This window comes from Ovis aries, chromosome 4, assembly GCF_016772045.2.
Source record: "Ovis aries strain OAR_USU_Benz2616 breed Rambouillet chromosome 4, ARS-UI_Ramb_v3.0, whole genome shotgun sequence".
NCBI lineage: Eukaryota > Metazoa > Chordata > Mammalia > Artiodactyla > Bovidae > Ovis > Ovis aries.
In genome coordinates, this window is record NC_056057.1 from 76,119,337 (window position 1) to 76,145,556 (window position 26,220).

Genomic DNA, 26,220 nt, shown 5'->3' on the forward strand with positions numbered 1-26,220 from the left:
CTTGATGAAAGTGAAAGAGGAGAGTGAAAAAGTTGGCTTAAAGCTCAACATTCAGAAAACAAAGATCATGGCATCTGGTCCCATCACTTCATGGGAAATAGATGGGGAAACAGTGGAAACAGTGTCAGACTTTATTTTGGGGGGCTCCAAAATCACTGCAGATGGTGACTGCAGCCATGAAATTAAAAGATGCTTACTCCTTGGAAGAAAAGTTATGACCAACCTAGATAGTATATTCAAAAGCAGAGACATTACTTTGCCGACTAAGGTCCGTCTAGCCAAGGCTATGGTTTTTCCAGTGGTCATGTATGGATGTGAGAGTTGGACTGTGAAGAAGGCTGAGCACCGAAGAATTGATGCGTTTCAACTGTGGTTTTGGAGAAGACTCTTTGGGGTCCCTTGGACTGCAAGGAGATCCAACCAGTCCATTCTGAAGGAGATCAGCCCTGGGATTTCTTTGGAAGGAATGATGCTAAAGCTGAAGCTCTAGTACTTTGGCCACCTCATGTGAAGAGTTGACTCATTGGAAAAGACTCTGATGCTGGGAGAGATTGGGTGCAGGAGGAGAAGGGACGACAGAGGATGAGATGGCTGGATGGCATCACGGATTCGATGGACGTGGGTCTGGGTGAACTCCGGGAGATGGTGATGGACAGGGAGGCCTGGCGTGCTGCGATTCACAGGGTCGCAAAGAGTCGGACACTACTGAGCGACTGAACTGAACCCTTGATATAACTGTATAAGGCACTGTTGAAGACAGTGCTTTATCTCTGTAGTTTTCATCCCCCAAAACCTATAACCCCCATCAAAACCAGAGAGAAACATCAGGCAAACCCAAATTGAGGGACATCCTGCAATATACCTGGCCATATCTGAAATTGTCAAGGTCATCAAAAACATCATCTTAGAGTCTAAGGAGACATGACAACTCAATGTAAATGGTGTCCTGGGTGGGATAGGGTTGAGTGGGGAATAATTCATAGTTTTCTTTTCCCTTATTCCGAATCATCAGACTGGAACAGCAAGAGGACATAAAGGGGGAAAACTAGTGGAATTCAAATAAATTATGAAGTTTAATTTAGAATGTATCATTACTGGTTCATTAGTTATGACAAACATACCAGACTAATGTAAAATGTTAACAATGTGGAAAAACGAGTGAGGCATATATAAGAACTCTCTGCACTAGCTTGCAACTTTTCAGCCAATTTGAAACTATTCTAAAATAAAAAGCTTATTTAAAGTAAAAAAAAAAAAAATTCTATAGGAAGAGCAGAGGAATTTTAAGCATGCTACTGCTGCTGCTAAGTCTCTTCAGTCGTGTCCGACTCTGTGTGATCCCATAGATGGCAGCCCACCAGGCTCCCCCATTCCTGGGATTCTCCAGACAAGAACACTGGAGTGGGTTGCCATTTCCTTCTCCAGTGCATGAAAGTGAAAAGTGAAAGAGAAGCCGCTCAGTCGTGTCCGACTCTTCGAGACCCCATGGACTGCAGCCTACCAGGCTCCTCCGTCCATGGGATTTTCCAGTACTGGAGTGGGGTGCCATTGCCTTCTCCGAATTTTAAGCATAGGCAGTCAGTAAATTAACCATTGTATCACCTCATGAAGAAATATTTTGGGAGCAATATTAGATGGCTTTATTTGTTTTGTTTTTCTGCACTTTGAAACATGTGGGATCTTGGTTTCCCCTCCAGGAATCAAACCCATGTCTCTTGCAGTGGAAGCGAGAAGTCCCAACCACTTGACTTCCAGTGAATTCCCAATATATGTTTTGCTATCTTTTTTCCTTCCTTAGCTTTCAGCACTCTGGAAAATAACTGGTTCTGAATTAAGCTATAAGAGTTCAGCATATACACAAAGCTGTGAAACTGATTGAGTCTTTACCATAACATCACTGCAAGAATGGGTGAGTTTGGGGTTTGTTTTTTTTTCCTTTGGGTCATCGTCTTGTCTGACTAGTCTGATGATTTGGAATATGGAAAAAGAGAACTATGACTTGTTCCCCACTCAACCCTATTCTGGCTACTATTTCTCTTTGGTTAAAAAAAAAAAAGCTTATATTTTGACATCATAAAAGTATTTTGAATTAGTTATATTATTTCCTGCTGCATCTTTGTCCCACAGCAGTGACAATTCTGGAAGCAAGGATTGTGTCTGGATTGCTCAGCAGTGTACCTCCAAGCTCAATGAATTTGTGTTGAATGAATGATGAAAAAAGAATGCAATTTTATATATACAAATGACATGATTTTTGCCCAAAACTGGGGGGATTTAACAGAGCATTATATCTAAGTATCATCAAAGAGACTTAAGATGAACAGCTCTAAAACCAGAATGCTCAGTGTATTTTTAACATCTTTAATAATCCAAGGTAGCTTGTAAATTTAACTAGGAGAACTATGAAACCATTTTCAGTTAATTTATTTTAGAAGGTTAGAAATTAATTTTATTAATATTAAAAAGCTCATCATTGCTGCAATAAAATTTTTATGACAACAAGGATTGCTGATAACTGGTTGAGTAATTTTTTAGGCTAAAATGACATGATCTTGCTTTATGGCATTCAACTGCTGAAGTTCCAAAAGACAGCTGTTTTCTAAGGAAAATCATGACCCCATGCCTCTACAAAAGGAAATGAATTAATCAGCTTCATGGGTATTTGGTCATTTTTATAAGAGAACATATGGTCTACCCTCCAACTAGTTGATTTTCTGAGCTTAGGGATCTATCTGTAATTGGCAAGATAAAATATTCTCAATCTAGAATTTTATAATATTAAACTTAAAACCTCATATTATCTGTAACCAGTTATTATACAAAACTTATTTATATGAAATGCTACTTGTAAAAAAAAATACCTGAAAGTTATGCAGTCCATTCATTCCTTAATACTGGAGTTTCTTGACCTAGGACTCATGGGACCCCTGAAATTATGTACAAAGTATGAGTGTATATATATAAAACGCCTAGTAAAGGGTCTATAATTTCATCAGAATTTCAAAGTGGTCCACAACTCAAAGACTGTCAGGCCCCCTCCTTTAATTCAAAATTTATTCTTGGATCAAATTAAACCATCAGACAATTCATATTATTTTTGATGCTTTTGAAATTGTTTGTATTTAATTGTGTTTGGGTGTGCTGGCATCAGGTTACATTGAAGGCTATCTGTCACTGTTGGGATACTTGAAAACACAATGCTGTAACCCATGGCAGCCATTATAAAAAACCTATGGGACAGATTTCTATTGATCCTCAGACCTAGGAAAAGCTAGGCTCCCAAACATATTGCTTGGTCCCCACTGTGAATCTTGAAACCACTCATGAGTCCCAATTCACATTGGAAATTCAGACTAAATTTATGGCTACCCTTTATCAAAGGTATAGAACTTTATGATATGCATTTAAAAGCATTGATCTAAATCTTTAACTGCATATTATTTGTTTCCTCATATTATTTGTCTCATCATCCCAACCTCTTCATCTAATTCATGTTATTCTATTGTTTGGCATATGTCTTTAAATTCCATATCCTTTTTTACAATAAAATGTGTTATATAAAAGGAAATATAAAAACAATTTTTGTATTCTAAAGACAAAAATTCTATCCAATTACATTTCACGAAAGGGCTTCCCTGTTAGCTCAGTTGGTAAAGAATCCACCTGCCACACATGAAACCTCAGTTTGATTCCTGGGTTGGGAAGATCTTTTAGAGAAGGGATAGGCCACCCACTCCAGCATTCCTGGGCTTCCCTTGTGGCTCAGCTGGTAAAGAATCTGCCTGCAATTGCAGGAGACCTGGGTTTGATCCCTGGGTTGGCTGAGAAAATCCCCTGGAGAAGGGAAGGTTACCCACTCCAGTATTCTGGTCTGCAGAATTCCATGAACTATAAAGTCCATAGTGTCACAGAGTTAGACATGACTGAGTGACTTTCACTTCCTTTTTGCACTTTACTAAAATGAAGTTTCTTACTACTTTTCTGTTTCTTATTCCTTTTTTTAAAATGAGGAAAATAAAAATGAGAACATAAAATTAAATTTTAGTCCTTAATGGATAAAAAATAATATATAAGATAGCTTGGTGATGAGACACATATATCAGAAGCCACAGAGTACACTACATCAATATTAAATATTACTTTTTAGGATAATATTGGCATTAGTTTTGGCACAGTTTTAAGGTCAATATTATACATAACACCAGATAAAACTGGTTGTTATTTTACCCCATTGATCACTGTATTAAAATATATATATTTTATTTGCATTTTAAGTGGTATTTTCTTTTTTAAAAAAAAGATGCTTTACAAAGATGCCTTCTAAATAAAAAATTACTGACAAGTTATCCAAAAATGTAGAAATGATGATTCAATAGGCATAAAACAATTACACATCAACAAAAATAAAACCTTCATCAATATTAAAGAACTGGAAATAATAATTTTGATAAATGCTGTAGGAAATATTTGAGCTCATAAATACTGACACAGGGTAAATTTTCAGGTTGGTGTCATCCTGCTTGAGGTATTTTCTGTGTTCTCTTAAATGTAAAACTCACGTTTTATAAAATCCAGTCCTGTAAAGTCAGAGAGGAAAAATTGTTAACACTTATTTTAATATGATTCTTAATTTTCCCTCCCTTTAAGCAACCCTACTGAAAATATTAATTTCAAAAGTTTAAACACATGTTGATGTTTAAAAAATTTTTTAACAAATGTAATATGAATAATTACAGGGCTAAATGACTTTGTTATGAACTATTCATGGGGAAAAATAAAATGATAAGTTATTTAATGATTACCAAAATATATTATATTCTAAGATCATTTAGAATCAAGTATTTGCACATCAGAGCTCCCATGGTTTGTAAACAATATAAAATCAGCAAAAATGAAAATCAAAGCTGATCAAATTAGGAAAAATATGGCAAATTTGCTAGCTTATTAGATAAACTTTAAAAACCAGAAAGATTAAATGTTGAATTTTTAAGAAAACCAAACTGCTATTATCTAAGTACACATTTAAATTCTCTTATCTTCTGTAGAAAATTATACCTGGAAGACATCAACTGTCTTCTGCCCATTCCATGAGATCTTGAAAGCAAGCAGTCTACATACATGTCCCAGAAATCCTGAGCTATGCTTAAGAAGACATTATAATGTCTAGGCCACTGGGATTTTTGCAGGAACAACATGAAATTCCAGAAAGCATCCACATTGTGCTCTATCTTGAGTTCCTTGAGCTCTATCAATGTCAAAGAGCAAGTATTCCAGCACTGGGGATCAATGTCTTCCATGATCCCTGGGTTGTTGCTGGCAAGTACACCCTTTTGAAATTCAAAGTCAGCATGAATCAGATGGATCAGCAACATGCAACCCAAAGGCAGGTAGAACCATCTTCTTGTGGCAAAATCCATATTCTGTACAGAAAAAAAAAAGGAATATGTTTTTAGCTTAAAAAGAAAATTATTCAATTACTTTATGATCTGTTTAAACCTAAAAATTATAAATACTTATATATTTGGTTTTCATCAAATCAAAATTGCTACTATGTATTTGTTGGTTTTCCTTTACGTTGCTAACTTTTAGACCTCCCCTCAAAAGGATATCAGAGTAACAACTTTACCAACATTCTGATAAAGTCTTCAGGAGTCACTGAAATCCAACATATGTTTATGAAGTTGTGATGAGATTCATTTCATCAAAGATCTTTGGAACATGTGCTCCAACCTTTTCCTTTTACAGGCTAGAAAATTTCTCTTGATATGGTTCAGCAAGTTCTTAGGTCTTCTGTCTCCCTATCCAAGACTCTTACCACCATACATTTCAATCAAGAGGATCAAAACGCAGCCCATTTTATGTGTAACCATGAGAAAAAGAGTGTGTGGTTGTGTTTCGCTGGCATTTTCCAATCTATCAAGTGTTGAATGCTCAAGCACCATTTTAGGTTTCAAAGTTTACTTTGAACTTTACTGATGAACTTTGAATATTCATTTAAAAAATAGGTGTTATGAACTGGTATCTAGTGGATCTCTGCCTTTTCTCGAGCTGTTCAGGAGTATGAAGACAATAAAGATGATAGAAGCTAATATGACATGGTGCAGCACAAATGACATTCAAGAAATGTCATTCAAGAAATTCAAGAAAAATCCTGATATTTTCTTATGATTCTGTACACAAGTTTCTCTAAAAGCTGACTGCTCAGTAAATAGGCCTGAAGCGTATAGATGAAGTCAAGATCTAAATTCGCTTTGAATAGCCATACAGTTAACCATTCCAGGCTGGCACTGGAAATGTCCCTGACACAACCTTTACAACCAGGAGTGGAGTGTCCAGGACAGATCCAGGAGATGGGACTCACATTCTTCCGATACAGGGAAGAATGTATACAGCACCCCGCCTCCCCGCCAAAGGAAATAAAGTTAGGTGACAGACAAATCGAAGGAAACAAATTTAAATGTAGGTTATTCAGGTCGTTTCACACTGTGGAAAATTGTGCAGATTTCCCAAACAGAGCTAACACGATTTCCCCCAAATTGTGTAGATTTCCCAAATAGAGCTGACAGTAGCCAGTTTATGACACAAAAGGACTGAGTGAGACCAGAGAATTTTCTTCCCCGAGAATTTCAGGTTATACTTTCCCAACCAGTGCTCTCCTCCCGGGTAGGGTCACCTGCACGCAGAGGGAGCCGGCGGGGAATGGTACCTCTCGTCGGCGGCAGAGACTGACGTCTTGGTGTGATGTCCTGCGTTCGTTTGCTGCGCTCCCTCAGGTACGAGGGTGGCTCCTGCTTGGGGGGGACAAGAGGTCTCAGAGGGGACTCCCACCCCCTGCAGGCAGGTGACAGGCGAAAGCGGTGCTCTGCGACCTGCCGCGAGCTCTCACCGGGCACCCTGAACTCGCCCTGCGGAACCCTCTAGGCGGCACCGTGCTGCGGAGCCAAGCGGCTCAGGCTCCCTGAGAGCCGCGCTGTGGGACCTGCTGCGGCCGCTGGGGGCTCGGGAGTCAGCCCTGCAGACCGAATCAAGCGCCTTTTCTAGAGAACGAGAGCCGGCAGAGAGTGGGTGGCTGCTCTTAAGGCCCCGCCCTCACCTTGCTCACTTCCGCAGCTCTGAGACCCAGAAACAAGAACAATGTGAAAAAAAGTAGTAAAGTCACAAGACCATCTCACTAAACTATGATAGGTGAAAAATCCTAAACAAAATATTATCAAACCAAATTCAGGAGGATCTAATACACATCCGCATCAAGCTGGGCTTATCCTAATTAATGAAAGATCAACAGATGAAAATCAATTAGTGGATTCACCATATAAACAAATTGAAGAGAGAAACCATTTGATAAAATTCAACACCCATTCAAGATTAAAAGAAAAAACAAACAAAAAATATTCTTAGTAAACTTAGAAGGGAATTTCCTTAATCTCTTAAATGATTACAGCTGCCAACAAATGTGTTAGGTATATTCTTTTCTACTGTCAAATAATGCATGTTAAAACTTCTAGAACAGTGACAAAATTATATATTTCAAATACATAAAGACAAAGCTTAGTAACTAGTCACATTGATATAAGACAGAAAGAAAAGATACCTAATGTTTTCGGTATGCCTGCTTTTGGGGGGGTGACAGTCACAATATGAAAAACAGGAAGATTAGTGGGGAGGTTAAACTTGATCCAGGATATGTTGCATTAGAATTGATTCTGGATCTTCTGGAGTATCTAAAATTTAGCTAGAAATAAAATTAAGTTGAGAGATCTCTGTTTTGATAGAAAATTATTGCTTCCATAAAAGTATACACTGATAAAAGAAAGTTAAGATGAAGATAGACTATGCCCAAACTTAGGGGTCCATGAACTTCAAATGGAATCAGTGAAGGAGGAAGAGATAGAACAATCATTCCATACAAGCTCCAGGGTGGTATGATGTTACAGAACCAAAGGGAGGATGCTATGGCGTGAATGTTTGTGCCCCTCCAAAATTTATGTTGAAATTCTAAATCCCAGAGGTGATGGTATTAGGATATGGAGGCCCATGGGAAGTGTTTATGGGACTAGTGCCTTATAAAAGGGGCTACCCTGGTGGCTCAAATGGTAAAGAATCCGCCTGCAAGGCAAGAGACCCAGGTTTGATCCCTGGGTGGGGAAGATCCCCTGGAGAAGGAAATGGCAACCCATTCCAGTATTCTTGCCTGGAGAATTCCATGGACAGAGGAGCCTGGCAGGCTATAGTCCACAGGGTCACAAAGAGTTAGACATGACTGAGTGACAAACACTGCCTTATAAAAGAGGCTCCAGAGGAAACCTGGCCCCTTCTATCTGGTGAGGACACAGCCAGAAGAAGGCAACCCAGAAAGGAGCCTTCGCTAAAACCCAACCATGCTGGCACCCTGATCTTGGACTTCTAGCCATCAGAACTGTGAAAAATAAATTTTTGTTGTTTATAAACTAGCTGGTTTGTGGTATTTTTTTTATGTTATCCTGAATGGACTAAGACAGAGGATATAGCTGAAGAATCAGAACACTGGTATAGATCTCTACTGGGAGAAATGGTCTAGAAAATAATATTTTTCATGTGGCAAAAAGGAGTGATGAAACTCAAAAGTGCACAATTTATTTAAACATAGCCATGAATGGCACCCCACTCCAAAACTCTTGCCTGGAAAATCCCATGGATGGAGGAGCCTGGTAGGCTGCAGTCCATGGGGTCGCTAATAGTCGAATATGACTGAGCGACTTCACTTAAACTTTTCACTTTCATGCATTGGAGAAGGAAATGGCAACCCACTCCAGTGTTCTTGCCTGGAGAATCCCAGGGACGGGGGAGCCTGATGAGCTGCCGTCTATGGGGTCGCACAGAGTTGGACACGACTGAATTGACTTAGCAGCAGCAGCATGATAAATTCATGTAGAAGCTTAGATTTAACAACTTGGACTGTAGCCCACCAGGCTCCTCTGTCCATGGGATTTTCCAGGCAATAGTACTGGAGTGGATTGCCATTTCCTTCTCCAGGGGATCTTCCCAACCCAGGGATCAAACCCAGGTCTCCAGCATTGTAGACAGACACTTTACCGTCTGAGCCACCAGGGAAGTATCTATTTATAAAGTCAAGTTAACTAATCCATCCAATTATAGTTTTGCTTAAAACAAACCCTGAATAATATGCAACTTTCCATGCCAGGTATCATTTTTACCAACATACTTCACCAGCAGCAACATATTCATCACCATCTTATCATGATCCTCTTATTCCCAGTATATTCTCGTTGTCCCCAGACTTCATCATTCAAGTTATATCCTATCTCTCCCTTTCTCTCTGTTATGTTAGGCCCTGATCTCACTTTAAAGTCCCCTCCATTTAACTCAGCCTTCCTTCTGCAATTAAGCGTCTGTTTTCACTACAATATTTGGCATCTATTTGTACTTGGCATCTATGACTACATATACTATCTTTTCCCCCCATGAGAACATGTAATCTTTCCTACTATCTTTAGGAAATATTAAATAATATCTAAATACTAAAAATACTATCTCTATTTCATGTTCTTCTGGTGACTGGTATATGATGCAATCAGCACTCAAATAATTTTTTGCTGATGTCTCCTTCATATCCATGATATTCACTCCACTTAGGGAGTTTTGTCAGCTTTCCACAAGGCAAACCCAAGTCTTTCAGAACTCTAGTATTGCCTGTGAAAATTTCCTGGGTTAGTCAGGCCAGTAGCCTATTCATTTGCCCCCATGCTTCCTACCTTATGATTACTTATCTGACACTTTTGTTTACCCTATTTCTTCTTTATATAGCTTTTATCTCCAGGAAATACTGCCATAATCACACTCCCACAGAATTCAGAAGAGCACTACACACACAGCAAGGACATGTTGACTAATGCTGAATACCCACACAAAGAGTAATTTTTCAATTCACTGACTTTCTGACTCATTATAATGAAAGACATTAATTAAAAAAATCTACCAATGTAATGGCCTCTAGTAAACCTTAATAACAATGTATTTATCAAAATGTGATTCAGTGACCTTAGGGAGAAAGAGGGCAGGAAATGAAGTTGAAACAAATAAGTACCCTGCAGAGAAAACAAGCACTAGCTGACTGCTGACAAATTGACGGGAAAATATGCAATTTTTTTCAAGAACATAGGAGAAAAAGATGAACAAAATACTGACTCTGAGACAGGAGAAAAAGAAAGAGTTGAAGAGAGAAGTTGAAAAAAAGATCATATAATCTTAACCCTTGGCAAAAAAGACCACTAACAAATATTTTGTCATCATTTACTAAGTACAAGAAATAAAAAGTTTGACTTAGGTTTCTTTATCTTTATCATTGGTTTATCTAACATAGCATATGCATAAACATGTATTCCAGCATCCTTATTTTAACTCTTTGCATTAATTTTTAGTGGTTGTTTTAAGGATCACAATATATATCCTTAACTTTTCACAGCCTACTTAGGGTTAATGTTGAATCAATTCATGTTAAATACAGAAATATTTTCAAGACAGGAGTTCATTCACTCACCCTTGCCTGTTTTTGCCTTGCCTGTCAAATGTATAACATCTACATACATTAAAACTCCATGATAGATACATGCAGTTTTAGTATCTACAGTCGTCAATGCTTTCATTCCCACCCCCAACAAGAGGATCTGAATTTGCATCTCTTTTTATTTCTCTTTAGCCTGTAGTACTTCCTTTAGTGGGGCTTCCCTAGTGGCTCAGATGGTAAAGAATCCACCTGCAATGTAAGAGAGTTGGGTTTGATCCCTGGGTTGGGAAGATTCCCTGGAGAAGGGCATGGCAACCCACTCCAGTATTCTTGCCTGGAGAATCCCATAGACAGAGGAGCTTAGCAGGCTACAGTCCATAGGGTCTCACGGAGTCGGACACGACTGAAGAGATATAGCATGCACGCATGTACTTCTTTATTATTTCTTATAGTGCATGCCCACTGTCAATATATTCTTTTAGTTTTCTTTTTCTGAAAATATATTTTATTTCACCTTCATTCTTAGAAGGTAATTTTCACTGGATATAGAATTCTGATTTGTTGTAGTCTTGTTATCCCTTCCCCTCCAGCACTTTAAAGATGCTCCACTGTGTTCTGGCAGTCAGTAATTCAAATTTAAATACAGCTTTCAAAATGTTTTCCCCTCAAATTTGATAATAATGTGCCTAGGTGTGCACAGTGCAATTCTGATGCTTGCTGGGGCAATCTGAGCACGGATTGGAAAAGAATTTCCAGACACAGTGTGTTTTAGTTGCTCGGTCATGGCCAACTGTGACCCTATGGACCCTATGGAGCCCACCAGGCTCCTCAGCCCATGGAATTCTCCAGGCAAGAATACTGGAAAGAGTTGCCCTGCCCTTCTCCAGGGGGATCTTCCTGGCCCAAGATGGAACCTGGGTCTCCTAAATTACAGGCAGATTCTTTACTGTCTGAGTCACCAAGGAAGCTCCAAGACACAGAGTACTGCAGAAAAGAGTGAGTTTATTAAGAACAAAGAATAGAAATAAAGTGGGTACTGCAAATGCAGCAGGCCAACTTCCTGACAGACCAGGGAGAGTCGAGCGTTTTTGAGAGTTAATAGCCAATTTTTATAGCCTCAAGACAAAGAAAATTCCTGTTGGAAGGTTGGTGTTAGGTGACTGGTTGGAATGCTGTAAGCTGTCTACTGTAGTGGATATCTTTGTCTAATTGAGAGTCAGGAATTTTGTTAATGATGATCAACGGGGCTTTTGGCAATGGTTACAAAGGGGCTCAGTCAGCTTTAGAGGTAAGCTTAGTTCTGGGTTTCCCTTCTGTGACCTTGGGGCAATGCCTCGAACCTGTAGTCTGGGGGGGCAGGACTCAACAATGCTAACTACCTAGAATTAGGCCACATTTGGCAGGCTTCCCCGGTGGCTCAGAGGGTAAAGCACCTGCCTGCAATGTGGGAGACCTGGGTTCAATCCCTGGGTCGGGAAGTTCCCCTGGAGAAGGAAATGGCAACGCACTCCAGTATTCTTGCCTGGAGAATCCCATGGATGGAAGAGCCTGGTGGGCTACAGTCCATGGGGTCGCAAAGAGTCGGACATGACTGAGCGAGCTCACTTCACTTCACTTCACTTGGCAAGTTAGGAGCATAATCCTACCCTCACATCAGAAGCCAGATGCAAATTCCAGAGTTTTCAGGTCACCCATGCTTCTGATCAACTGACTACCAATACAGAGGTTTCCAGCACTCCCCAAAGTATTATAGTTAACTAAGATGATTCACAGAACTTGTACTTGCATGTTCAGTTGCTCAATCATGTCGACTCTTTGCAACTCCATGGACTGTAGCCTGCCAGGGTCCTCTGTCCATGGGATTATTTTTTATTGATTTGACTGTCCCAGGTCATGCAGCATGAGGGACTCTCCATTGTGGCATGTGGGCTCTTTAGTGGCAGGATATGAACTCTTAGCTGAGGCATGTTGGATCTAATTCCCTGACTACGGATGGAACCCCTATAATTATAATTTTATCATAAAGTATATAAATCAGGACCAGCCAAGTGGAAAGACCCATAGAGTGAGGTCTGGGGGTCCAACACACAGAGCTTTTGTGTCCTCACAATGCCCGACCTTCTAGGCACATTACTGTATAATTACCTAGTCAGGCTCACCTCAGTGACTAGAGTTTTTACTGGAGTTTCATTACATAGAGTTGATTGACTGAATCAGTTTTGAATATTTTGACTGAATCATTGGCCATGTGCTTGAACTCAATCTCCAGCCAATCCTGCCCTCTTCAGAGGCTGGGCTTATAACACCTAACTCAAAGCCCCAACCCTGTAATTCCATGCTTGATGTTTCTCATGTGGCTAGCCCCCATTTTGAGTCATCCTATTAGCATAAATTCAGGTGTGGGCCCAGAGGCCCACCGTGAATAACAAAGACTTTCCTATCACTCCAAGAAATTACAAAGATTTAGAGGTTGTCTCCTAGAGAGTAGGGACAAAAAATTATACAACAGTGTGGTTTTCTTTGTTGTTATCTCATTTGAGATTTGTTAAGCTCTTGAATGTGTAAATTTATATCTTCCACCAAATTTGGAAAATATTCAGCCACATTTTCCTTAGATATTATTTCTGCCCATTATTCCTTTCTCTCATCTCCTTCTGGGGTTCTAATTACACATATCTTAGAGCTTTCAGTTTAGTTCCTGAGGCTCATTCATTTTTACTTCATTATTTTTTTTTCCCTGTGTTCCTCAGGTTAGACAATTTCTATTAATTTAATTTTTTTCTTTTTTCTTTTCTGGCTGGCATCTAGGATTTTAGTTCCCTGACCAGGGATTGAACCCATGCCCTCTGTGGTGGAAGGCTAGAGTTCTAACCACTGGACTACCAGGGAATTCCCAATAATTTCTATTACTATATCTTCAGCTTTGCTGATTTTTTCATCACCTTCATTCTGTTAAGTACATCTGGTAAATTTTTATTTCAGATATTACAGTTTTTAGTTCTGGAATTTACATTTCTTTTGTTATAGTTTCTATTTCTATGTTAGATTTTCTATATTTCATTTATAATGCACATATTTTCTTTTATGTCCTTGAATATGCTTTACAGTAATTGCTTTAAATCATTGTCTGTTGGTTTCAGCATATAGGGCATCTATGGGTTGATCTTTGTTGATTGTCTTTTATCTCAAAAATGAGTCACAATTTCTATGTTTCTTGGTTTATTAAGTAATTTTAGGTTGTATCCTTAACATATTATTATCCTAGCAACTTGATATATATCCTTAACATATATTTTCCAAACAGATTGGAATCTGTAATACTCTCACAAAGAGTTAGTTTTTTTGGCATGTTTGTTTGATTTAGTATGCAATTGATGGATTGGGCTATATTTCGGAAGGCTGATTGCTTAAAGTTTGTCCTATTTAGGCGTGATTCACGCATTGGCAAAAGAGTCATTATAAAGATTGAAGGATTCCTTTCTCTGGATCCCTCCTACTTTGGATTTTCCCCTTACTTTCAAGCAACTACAGTTATGCCAAACTCAGTCCTCTACTCTTCAAGCCACAAAACCTAGTGTTTTGTAGCAGAATTTTAACTAAAATGCAGGGAACAGACTGAGTTTTGTCCTTAGTCTGGAAACAGTGAAAACAAGGGATCTGAGTACAGCCCTTCTTACAAACTGTCAACTGCGCTCTAGAATCTACTTACTTTTGGTCATTCTCCAATGCCTCACTTAGAGTTTACCCATGTCATATGCAGAAGGATCACCTAACAAGAGCAACTCGTGTTAGAATTCCTCCATCACCCTCATTTTGTAGGTTAAAAAGATCTATAAAAGGAATTTCTTAGAATTGAGGCTCACTAGCATGAGAGTTGAGTTGAGTTGTGGTAGTAAGACAGATGTTACTGGGCAATTTCCTTAAATTTAATAAATACCACTAGTTTGAATTCATTGGCATGACAGTCAGTGTTGATTAAAATTCTATTATTTCTATAAGCATATGTTATAAAAACTCAGTATAATTGTGACATCAACTAATTTCTTAATTTTTAATAAAACAAAACCATCATGCACTTTACTCAACAAGTATCTAATGAGCATTCACTTCTTGCCAGATGCTGAGCTAGGTTTGGAGCTGTAGTGGAAAACAAGTAGACAAAGCCCTAGAGGTAGGAGACAGATAGTAAACAAGTAAACATATATAAAGAAAAGGGACCATTTTATACAGTGGCAAGTGTTATGAAAATTACAGAAGATAACTGAGTGGTGGCTATAATCTTAGACATGGTGGTCTGGAAGACGTTTCTGAAGAGATGACATTTCAGCTGAGACTAAAATGACATGAAAGAGTTGGCTAAGGGGACTTCCCTGGAGGTCTAGTGATTAAGACTTCACTTGCCAATGCAGGGGGTGCAGGTTTAATCCCTGTTTGGGGAGATCCCTCATGATTTGCAGCCAAAAAACCAAAAACGTAAAACAGAAACAATTTGTAAAAAATTCAATAAAGACCTTAAAAATGGTCCACATTTTTAAAAAAATCTTTATAAAAGAGAAAGAAAGAGTTGGCCAAGAATATAAGAGCTGGCTATGTCAGAACATGTCAGGCAAAGGGAATAGCTAGCAGAAAAGTCTTAAATTCAGTATATGGGCAGTGTGTTATGTCAAGAGAATGTCATGAAAAAATTGTCAGGGACCAAGTCATGTGAGGCCTTATAGCTTTGCATTTCACTCTAATTGCAATGAGGAGATATCAGGGAATTTTAAGCTAGAAAAGAAAATTATCTGATTTACATTTTCAAAGGATCCAACAGGTTACTCTGTGAAGCATGAACCAAAGGGGTCAAGGGTAGAAACAGGCAACTCAACTGGGAAGCTTTTACTACAGTCCAGGCAAAGGATAAAGGTAAGAGTGAAGATGGTGAGAGGATATTGGAATTGGGAAATATATAGGGGGTTTGGCCAACTGGATCAACTGGATTCCTGATGGAACTGGTAGGAAGTGGGGGTTCATAAACTCCCTGTGCTTATATGGATGAATTTTGCAGGAGCCTTGAATGCCCTTAAATGGAATGAAATTTTGTGTGTATATATTCACAAGGACTTTGGGTTGGCAGCATACACAAGTTTCATCAAAATCTTAAGTGAATTTGAAGTTGTCTCTGGAAAACAAAGTCAGGTGCTTCCTAACACTTTACCCTCTGGATTTTCTTTTTCTTTCCTTTTCTGTTTATGATTATGTAAAAGCAGAGAAGAGAGTAGAGACTGAATTGTTATCAAAGAATTAACATCTTGAGAGTCAGCTCTCTTTTTAATTTTACTTAATTGAGTATATAAGTACATATATACAAGGTAGACAAAAGTCTCAAAGAACTCAACTTTCTGTTTCCAACAACTTAACCACTCCATAATGTGTGAAATTCTCAGACATTATGACTAGTATTAGCATAGTGATTTTCATAAACTTGGACTACAGTTGTTAGTAAAATGATAGTTATTTGGGGATGATACATCCCACTTCTTTTATTCTTTTTTCCCTTTTGATGTGTACAAGAAATAATAATAATATAGCTCTGACTTAGTGGTAATTCCTACATGCCTATATAAATTAAATGAGTCAAGATCACTCAATTTTATATCCTATCTAATTCTGCTACAGACTTTAATATATAGCCTTATAGCAATGTTTTACAAGTAATCTTTGTTTGCTTTCTTGTCTCAACACTTGAATATCTTCAGTTCAGTTCAGTTCAGTTTAGTTCAGTCACTCAGTCATGTCCAACTCTTTGCGACCCCATGAATCGCAGCATGCCAGGCCTCCCTGTCCATCACCATCTCCTGGAGTTCACTCAGATTCACGTTCATCGAGGCAGTGATGCCATCCAGCCATCTCATCCTCAGTCGTCCCCTTCTCCTCCTGCCCCCAATCCCTCTCAGCATCAGAGTCTTTTCCAATGAGTCAACTCTTCGCATGAGGCGGCCAAAGTACTGGAGTTTCAGCTTTAGCATTATTCCTTCCAAAGAAATCCCAGGGCTGATCTCCTTCAGAATGGACTGGTTGGATCTCCTTGCAGTCCAAGGGACTCTCAAGAGTCTTCTCCAACACCACACTTCAAAAGCATCAATTCTTCGGTGCTCAGCCTTCTTCACAGTCCAACTCTCACATCCATACATGACCACTGGAAAAACCATAGCCTTGACTAGATGAACCTTAGTTGGCAAAGTAATGTCTCTGCTTTTGAATATGCTATCTAGGTTGGTCATAACTTTCCTTCCAAGGAGTAAGCGTCTTTTAATTTCATGGCTGCAGTCAGGAAGTAATATAAAATTGATGTAAATATTATTGATTTTTCTACTCTGTGAACTGTAATTTCTACACATCATAGATCTTATTGTCTTTCAACAAAAAAGAGTGCTTATTAGCTAATAAGACACCATTTTCCTTTGATTAAAAGGAAGAAAGTACCTTCCATCTATGAGAGAATTTTCTGTCAGAAATATTACATGGCAAGATGGGTAACATTAACAAGATGACATTTCATGTGAAAGATGATTTCCTTAATGAAGAGATGTAATCATTCCTAACTGTTGGAGAGGCAATTTACAAAGTAGGCAAAGAGAAGTCCAAATTTGAAATGAATGGCACACAGGAGAGTTTTCACAGTCCAAGATCAGCCCTCCAAGATTTACTTGAAGGATTATTATTTCTTTTACCTACCAGAAAGGGAAAAAAAGAATAAAAGAGGTGGGAAATGTCATCCCCAAATAAGTATCAGTTATTATAATAGAAATGTTGTAAAGAGAAAAATTCATATTAATTCCTTCTCCAGTTCCCCGTAACTAAATTATTAATTAACCAGGAAGAGAAATGACAAGTTTGAAACCACACACAGATGCAAGAAAGAACAGAAAATAATGTGTTAACATCTTAGTCAAATTCAATTCCAGCTCCAAGTCTCTTATTTTTCAAAAAGGGAATATCTTAGGGTATTGAATGACAAGTTACAGCTGAGATATCAAGAGGACAGAGATACTTCATACCTAAGTCAGGTGCCAGATCAAAATTCAGATTTTTAAAGGAAAGGATCACAAAATTCTTGGATCTCCAGGTCCTCTATCCCGGATACATAGGGATTAGGCTATGCCTGTTCCCTCACGCTCATTTGGATGTGCCTCCAGAAAGCCTACTGAAAGGAGCCTCTGAGAAACCTACTAAGAAAACTTATGTCTTACTTCTGCAGTGATGAGGCAAAATGACTGCAGAGAAATCAAGGAGTCAAGAGATTGACTCAAAAACTGCTTTGATGGTAATGGGGGAGAGGTTCTGCTGTTTGGGGATTGGCCAGCACTCTCAAATGTGACCAGGTAAAGTCTACATGAGGGTTTCCCATGGCATGGAGATGGGTAGTATATGAGGCAAAGCTCATCTTGGATTCAGTACAATAGGCTACAGAAAAGGATCAAGGGGCTCAATTCACAAGGATAGGATCTATGTGGACCCCCAATTTCTGGAGGGAGGAAGGGCAGAGAGAGTCTAAATCTACCATTCAAATAGAGATCTATCCATTAGGAAATCAGAGGTGAGAGGCCCCAATGATGGGACTCTTCCAAGTACCTACAAAACTATCCATGAAAGGGTCAGCTCTAAATATTTCTCAATCCCAGGACCTCAAATCTAGCCCACCAAACAAAGTTTGAGTAAGGATTTTCCTACCTTCTTACCATATTTTTCTTCCTCCCTTTCATGCTCCAACCAAATCTGGAAAGGTCTGAAGCCAAGGTTAGCAAGCAGGGAACTAAATTCAGTAATAGCTGAGAGAGAGGAAAAGATGTTACCATAAGTTAAACGCAGTTTCAATTACTATACAGGAAAGTGTGTTAGTCACTTAGTCATGTCTGACTCTTTGTGACCCCATGGACCATAGCCTGCCAGGCTCCTCTGTCCATAGGATTCTCGAGGCAAGAATACTGGAGTGGGTTGCTATTTCCTCCTCCAGGGGATCTTCCCCACCCAGGGATCAGACCCCAGTTTCCTGCATCACAGACAGATTCTTTACCGTCTAAGCTATCAAATCCAGACAAGTGTTTTAGGCCTTAAAATGTTTTTAGGAATGCTGATTATCTAAGAAAGAATAGAAATCTTAGAACTCTAACTCAGTGGTGGGAGAAAGCTTCCACCATTGAAAAAATTTAGATAATGGGAAGCAATATATATATATTACATATATATATAATATATATGCTTTATTAGGCCTTATGCCTAGGGCTTGTTCAATGTATAAGTAACTATATCATTCATATAACTTTATACCAACTCCATCATATAATGCTCCCTAGAATAAAGAACTTACTCTTTATTCTCTCTAGAAACAGCCTTAACTTCTTTGTTCAACTACTGCCATGTCCTTCTAACTCATCAGAAACTGTTTCAGCATTCTGTAAGTCAAGGGTAGGAGGCGTGATGTTTAGCATTAACTACAAAACACTGCCAGTTTCCCCTGGCCTAGTTTTGTTACATACTAGGGTTTGAGCTTTATCTTTCTCACTAAGAAGTATGTAAAAGCATTACATAGTATAAAAGGTTCTATGGATTATGTTACCTTTTGATATCTTCATTTTTTCTCCTTTATTAGCATTCAGTTTGGTCAACAAAAATGGGGCATATATAATATACTTAATATCCTTTCTAATGTATATTTCCAATCAAATAAAATATGGTTTGAGAAAAGGACTTAGTGTTTTCATGAAACAGTAGGAACAAAAATAAAGTTCTAGTCGGTTGAAGAGTGAATGGGAGATAAAGAAATAGATATAAGAAATTAATACCAAAATATCTGGGAACTCTGTAGTAATCAAATGAAAGACTTAGTGTTCTTGCAAGAACTAGATTGAATGAATAAATGAACTGAAAGGCCAAATGGAATTATTACAGATTTAATTTTTTATAACTTGTGTCTATGACTCTTAAGAAAGATTGAAAACATTATATATATTTTATATTCTATAAAGCTCTTGAACAAAATGAGTGCTCAATAAACTTCATTTCTGCTTACACAACCATGTTCTCCAATAAGCTATATGTTCTGCACCATCTCAGAGTACATTCTCTGTCACAAGCCCAAGTAGGCTACACAATGAGTGCAATGTATACAAATGCTGTTCCATTCCAAAGTTGTAGCTTACCATGTACAGAGTGATAGTCTAACACACATGCCTAGGACAATGATTTACAAACTCTTACATCTTTTTAAACAACAATTTGCAATCAAAACTTTAATCCTAAGGATTCTCACCAAACAAGTGACAGCATAAAAAAAAAATCTTGCACAATAAATCAAAGTTCAGCACTACAATGTACATTTCAAATAGCAGGACACTGTTATTTTGAGTAGTCTCAAATTTCCAAATAAACAATGTTACAAAGAATTACTATTCAAATTATTTAAGAATTCTATTTCTTAGTAAGTGGTTACTGTTTTATGAAATATCAATAACAAAGAAATAGTTTACGTAAATGAGAACTCTGAGTATACTACCAACTTTCCTGCTGCATGAGTACTTTTGTTTTGGACAAGCATTAAGCATCATTATCAAAGGCCTTTCTGATAATGCCACTGCCATTCTTATACCTGTAGATGATTAAAAGAAAGTATAAAAAAAGAAAGCAACCAATGACTCAGACTACAGCAGAAGCCCTTTAAAACACTTTTTTCCTCCAGTACAAATGGTTGACAATGGGGATCTTAAAAACATGATTCAACTATTTCTTAGGATTTCTCTATATTTCCAAGAAAATAAACTTTCAATGATACTCTTCAAATTAAAAACCCAAGGATTGAACCCAGGTCTCCCACATTGTAGGCAGATTCTTTACCAGCTGAGCCACAGGGAAGCCCCAAATTAAAAACAGGATGCATTAAAAGCAAAGAAAAATTCTGTTCAATAGAAATAAGTTTTTTCCACTCACTATGGATTCAGGTATCTCACACTAAAATTTGCTTTCTCTCATTAATACAACTACTATGCTTAATTATTCTTGCTTAGTTATTCCAGTAGCCATGGCAATGTTGTAGCACATAGCTGAGCGCATGGGACAAATTAGGAACTTGGTAATAGTTATATGTAATTAAAAACTACTATATTAAATTAAATTGTTATATGTAATTTAAAATTGTCATATGAAATTAAAAGACGCTTGCTCCTTGGAAGAAAAGCTATGACAAACCTAGACAGTGTATTAAAAAGCAGAGACATCACTTTGCTGACAAAGGTACGTACAGTCAAACCTATAGTTTTTCCAGTTGTCATGTATGGATGTGAGAGTTGGACCATAAAGAAAGCTGAACACCGAAGAATTGATGCTTTTGAACTGTGGTGTTGGAAAAGACTCTTGAGAGTCCCTTGGACTTCCAGGAGATCAAACCAGTCCATCCTAAAGGAGATCAGTCCTGAAACTTCATTGGAAGGACTGATGCTGTAGATGTAGTATCTACAACTGATGCTGCAGATGTTGTATCTACTACATGTAGATAGCTACATAGTTGGAGATGGCAACATATTCCCATTTAAAAAGTCTTTTCAAGATCACAGTGTCAATAAGATATAGAGATGGAATGACCAAGAAAGAAATTTTATAAATGTTCCCATCTGAAACATGCACACAACAGTCATGCTGAGCTCATGAGGGGATCTTTAATTCAGTGATATGATCAAATCTGTATGTTTAAGAGGAAAAAAAAAAAACTTCTCTGGAGATCATACAGATAAAGGACTACAGTGAACAAGACCTTCATGTTATATTATTTTCTTTGGGTATGAAAGCTCGTGAAACATGCTGACTTGAGTTATAGAATCAAGAAAATAATTAAGGTTAGACTGAATCTTATAGAAACAATGTTGACTGCTACCTTCTCTTATACAAAGGATACCAAGAAGCCTCCACTGCTTTCACATATATCTCCCATGGAAGGCTCTCTCACACTAAAGTTTAAGGGCTTTTTGTTTATTTCACAATTAGAGATAAAAACTAAAAGTAAATGCCCAGAGAACAATACACTGACTTGAAAATCACATCAGCTTGTAAAATGCAGGCATCAAAGCCATGCCTGAGGTCCAGTTTTGATAGGTACTGTGATAGGAAAGCAGAAGGGTTCTTAGTACCTGTAGTAAGAAGAGGTGATTAAAAGAAAGGAAGTCGAGGAATGCAGGAAATGGGGATTAAGAACTAAAAACAAGCAATTATTTCAACATTTTGTCCTTGTAGTGGCTCTGGAAGAGGAACTGTGGAGAAGAAGCATTTTGTTAATAAGGCAAAAGCCTTTGATGTGTGGCTGACAACAAACTGTGGAAAATTCTTATAGAGACAGGAATACCAGACCACCTTACCTGTCTCCTATATCCTGATAAACCTGTATGCGGGTCAAGAAGGAACAGAACGTTACATGGAACAACTGACTGACTCAAAATTGGAAAAAGAAAAATTGGGAAAGGAGTACCACAGGGCTGTACATTGTCACCCTATTTATTTAACCTCTATGCAGAGTACATCATGCAAAATGCTATGGATGAATCCCATCCATGAATCCCAAACTGGTATTAAGATTGCCAGGAGAAATATCAACAACATCAGATATGCAGATGATACCACTCTAATGGCAGAAAATGAAGAACTAAAGAGCCTTTTAATGAAGGTGAAAGAGGAGAGTGGAAAAGCTGGCTTAAAACTCAGTGTTCAAAAAACCAAGATCATGGCATCCAGTCTCATCATTTCATGGCAAATATAAGGGGAAAAAGTAGAAGCAGTGTCAGATTTTACTTTCTTGGGGTCCAAAAAACTGCAGACAGTGACTGCAGCCATGAAATTAGAAGACTGCTCCTTGGAAGGAAAGTTATGACAAACTTAGACAGATAAAAAGCAAAGACATCACTTTGTCAACAAAGGTCTGTATAGTCAAAGCTATGGTTTTTCTAATAGTCATCTATGGTTGTGAGAGTTGGACCATAAAGAAAGAAGGCTGAGCGCCGCTGGAAAAGACTCTTCAGAGTCCCTTGGACACTGAAGAGATCAAACCAGTCAATCCTAAAGGAAATCAACCCTGAATATTCATTGGAAGAACTGATGCTGCAGCTGAAGCTAAAGCTCCAATACAGCTTTGGCCACCTGCTACAAAGAGCTGACTCACTGGAAAAGACCCTGATGCTGGGAAAGATTGAAAATAAAAGAAGGGGACCACAGAGGATGAGATGGTTGGATAGTATCACTGTCTCATGATTTTGAGCACACTCTGGGAGATAGTGAAGGACAGGGAAGCCTGGTGTGCTACAGTCCACGGGGTCACAAAGAGGCTGACATGACTGAATAACAACAGCAACAAACCCAATTTAATCATTACATCTTGCTAACCTATACTATTCATACCAAAAATTATAAATGAAAGTATCAGAAAGTTAATATTACAGAAAATGCTGGGGTAAATTACCTCTTGAGTGACTATATTAACAGAGAGAAGTGACAAAGATTATAAAATAGCATTATAAAATACTAGACTGCTTGATTAATTTGCTCATTTTATGCTTAAAGTAATACACCACACTTGCATGTGTGCTCAGAGCCTGACTCTTTTCAATCTCATGGACTGTAGCCTGCCAGACTCCTCTGTCCATGGGATTTCCCAGGCAAAAATACTGGCGTAGACTGCCATTTCCAGGGATCAAAGCTGTATCCTGTGTCTCCTGGATTGGCAAGAGGATTCTTTACCACCCTAGTGCCACTTAAGTGTTTACAAAATACAACGTGGTGTTCAGGATTGGATCCTGGAACAGGAAAAGGTTATCAATGAAAAGCTAGTGGTATCAAATAAAGTGTATAATTTGGTAATACTATAATAGTATTGTACCAAAATTTAAAAACCTCTTAATGAAAGTGAAAGAGGAGAGTGAAAAAATTGGCTTAAAGCTCAACATTCAGAAAACTAAGATCATGGCATCCGGTCCCATCACTCCATGGGAAATAGAAGGGGAAACAGTGGAAACAGTGTCAGACTTTTTTTTTGGGGGGGGGGCCCTCCAAAATCACTGCAGATGGTGACTGCAGCCATGAAATTAAAAGACGCTAACTCCTTGGAAGGAAAGTTATGACCAACCTAGATAGCATATTCAAAAGCAGAGACATTACTTTGCCCACAAAGGTCCGTCTAGTCAAGGTTATGGTTTTTCCAGTGGTCATGTATGGATGTGAGAGTTGGACTGTGAAGAAAGCTGAGTGCCAAAGAATTGATGCTTTTGAAGTGTGGTGTTGGAGAAGACTCTTGAGAGTCCCTTGGACTGCAAGGAGATCCAACCAGCCCATTCTGAAGATCAGTCCTGGGTGTTCATTGGAAGGAATGATGCTGAAGCTGAAACTCCAGTACTTTGGTCACCTCATGCGAAGAGTTGACTCATTGGAAAAGACTCTGATGCTGGGAAGGATTGGGGGCAGGAGGAGAAGGGGACGGCAGAGGATGAGATGGCTGGATGGCACCACTGACTCGATGGACGTGAGTCTGAGTGAACTCTAGGAGTTGGTGATGGACAGGGGAGCCTGGCATGCTGCAATTTATGGGGTCACAAAGATTTGGACATGACTGAGCGACTGAACTGAACCGAACTGAAAATTAGTTTCCTAGTTTTGACAAATGGTTATACAAGATGTTAACTTTAAATCAAGCTGAGTAAACGGTACACAGGAACTCTTTGGGCTATCTTTGTAACTTTCTTGTAAATTTAAGTTATTCTAAAGCAAAATACTTATTAATTTATTAGAAGTCTAGTTTATAACATAAAAAAAGTCAAATTGTACCTTATGCCAATTGGTCATTTGAGAAGATCATGCTTATTACACAAAATTCTCTAGCAGTTAAATTTAAAGGAAATCAGTCCTGAACACTCATTGGAAGGACTGATGCTGAAAGCTGAAACTCCAATACTTTGGCCATCTGATGGGAAGAACCGACTCATTGGAAAAGACCCTGATGCTGGGAAAGATTGAAGGCGCGAAGGGAAGAGGACGACAGAGGATGAGATGGTTGGATGGCATCACTGACCCAATGGACGGGAGTTTGAGTAGGCTCTGGGAGTTGGTGATAAGAGAGGGAAGCCTGGTGTGCTGCAGCCCATGGAGTTGCAGAGTCGGAGGTGACTGAGCAACTGAACTGAAACTTTTAATCTCCTGAGCAACCATGGGGAAGGCATTGTATCCACTCAATGGCAGAAGTGAGAATACTTCCAGCTAGTAATGACTTCTGCATCAGGTCTGGATAACACCCTGGGTTCATTTCAGCAGCACATTTCAAGGGAGCAATTTACATTTCATGTTTTTTCCACTATCTAGTAACCAGAGCTGTAATAAGTATTTCAGGCTCTGGTGGTGTTTTGTTCAAGAAAAATATTATGTTTTCTCGTTTGATTATAGTACCTAATGTTCCCCAGTATTTCCAGATGTTTTTATATCAATTTCTCATTTATTTTTATTTGCTGTTATCATGTTCCCATGTAAATGTTATGACAAAGAAAACAATCTGGGCTTGTGTTCACTAGGAAATAAACCTTAGAAAATAAACAGATTGGGCTCAACATAATTCTGACATTATAAGACCTAGTAAGGATAATAATCAAAAAGGACACAAACGTTATTGAGTAATCATCCAAGTAGTAACAACCTAGTTTCCTTTATTTTTTGGCTGTCCTGCTGGGCTTGTGGGATCTTATTTCCCCCTACCGGGATTGAACCCGGGTCTTCTGTAGTCAAAGCGTGCCGTTCCTCACCAGTGGACCCAGGGAATTCTCAGCCTAACATCCTGATTAATTAAATGACAATTATAGTTTTATTGATGGGGGAGTAGAGAGCGGTTCAGTAGTAGGAAAAGAATCAACACAGAGAGGGATAGTTTCTACATCGTGTCGTAAATTAGGGGTAGAAATGGGAGGATTGTCTTAAATTCAGAAAGATGATAAGGATGGGAGAATAATCCAGAGCCGCCCAGCAGGACTGTGTATGTCCATTCTCCGCGTGAGGGCAGAAGAGGGGGTGGCTGGGCGGACTGCGACCCCGCCGCTATGCGGGTCCTGCCCTGCCTGAGGCGCGCTTCAGACGAGTTGGATAATGATGACCCATAATATCTATTGGACCCCTAGAAGCTTGGAGGAGGAAATGGCAACCCACTCTAGTATTCTTGCCTGGAGAATTCCATGGACAGAGGAGACTGGCGGGCTACAGTCCATGGAGTCGAAAAGAGTCTGACAAGACTGAAGCACAGAACATACCTAGAAGCTACTAACAGTTGCAAGATTCCTTCCCCACAGAACGCAATGAAATTCTTATATAACTCAGATCCTGACTGTCGGGTCCCAAATCGTAAAATAGCTCCTGGAAGCTTTTGCTAGACATTACTCAGCTGGTCAGTGAATTAAAGTTTTTTGTCTGTTTGTTTTCCCCAGCTGAGTCTGAGTTTTTCACGCGTTAGTTTTTACCGTCCGTGGGAGTTTTTTTTCCCCCACTCTGCTTCGCCAAGAGTGAAGAGACTGAGGTAACTTGCGGTTTCCAAAGCATAAGAACTCCTCCAAGGCAGCCCAGGTTCTAGTGCCATCCTATTCAAAATATTCCTGAGACAACCACTTCGCACCCGACTGTCCCCTGTCACACTGCCTCTCGACCTTTCCTCAGCGTTTTATTCAGCCTGC

General features: G+C 38.8%; 2 protein-coding genes across 5 annotated transcripts in view; one reads left to right on the forward strand and one right to left on the reverse strand.

Annotated features, from left to right (window-relative positions):
- Window positions 1-25,099, forward strand: part of CFAP69 (cilia and flagella associated protein 69) — a 91,204-nt gene extending 66,105 nt beyond the window's left edge. For 2 of the 4 annotated variants that reach the window (XM_012176940.5, XM_042248685.2), the window contains one exon: window positions 1,799-25,099. In XM_012176940.5, coding sequence (XP_012032330.3) covers window positions 1,799-1,879 — 81 coding nt within the window. In that variant the 3' untranslated portion in view covers window positions 1,880-25,099. The remainder of the gene's footprint in view (window positions 1-1,798) is intronic. The other 2 variants (XM_027968682.3, XM_027968681.3) reach the window with 2 other exon arrangements.
- On the reverse strand, window positions 1,058-7,016 carry FAM237B (family with sequence similarity 237 member B). The gene is given in 3 exon segments (XM_042248687.2): window positions 1,058-5,030; window positions 5,032-5,420; window positions 6,707-7,016. Coding segments are annotated over 2 exon segments (480 nt in total). The 5' UTR covers window positions 5,418-5,420; window positions 6,707-7,016; the 3' UTR covers window positions 1,058-4,936.
- Window positions 25,100-26,220: the final 1,121 nt, after the last annotated feature.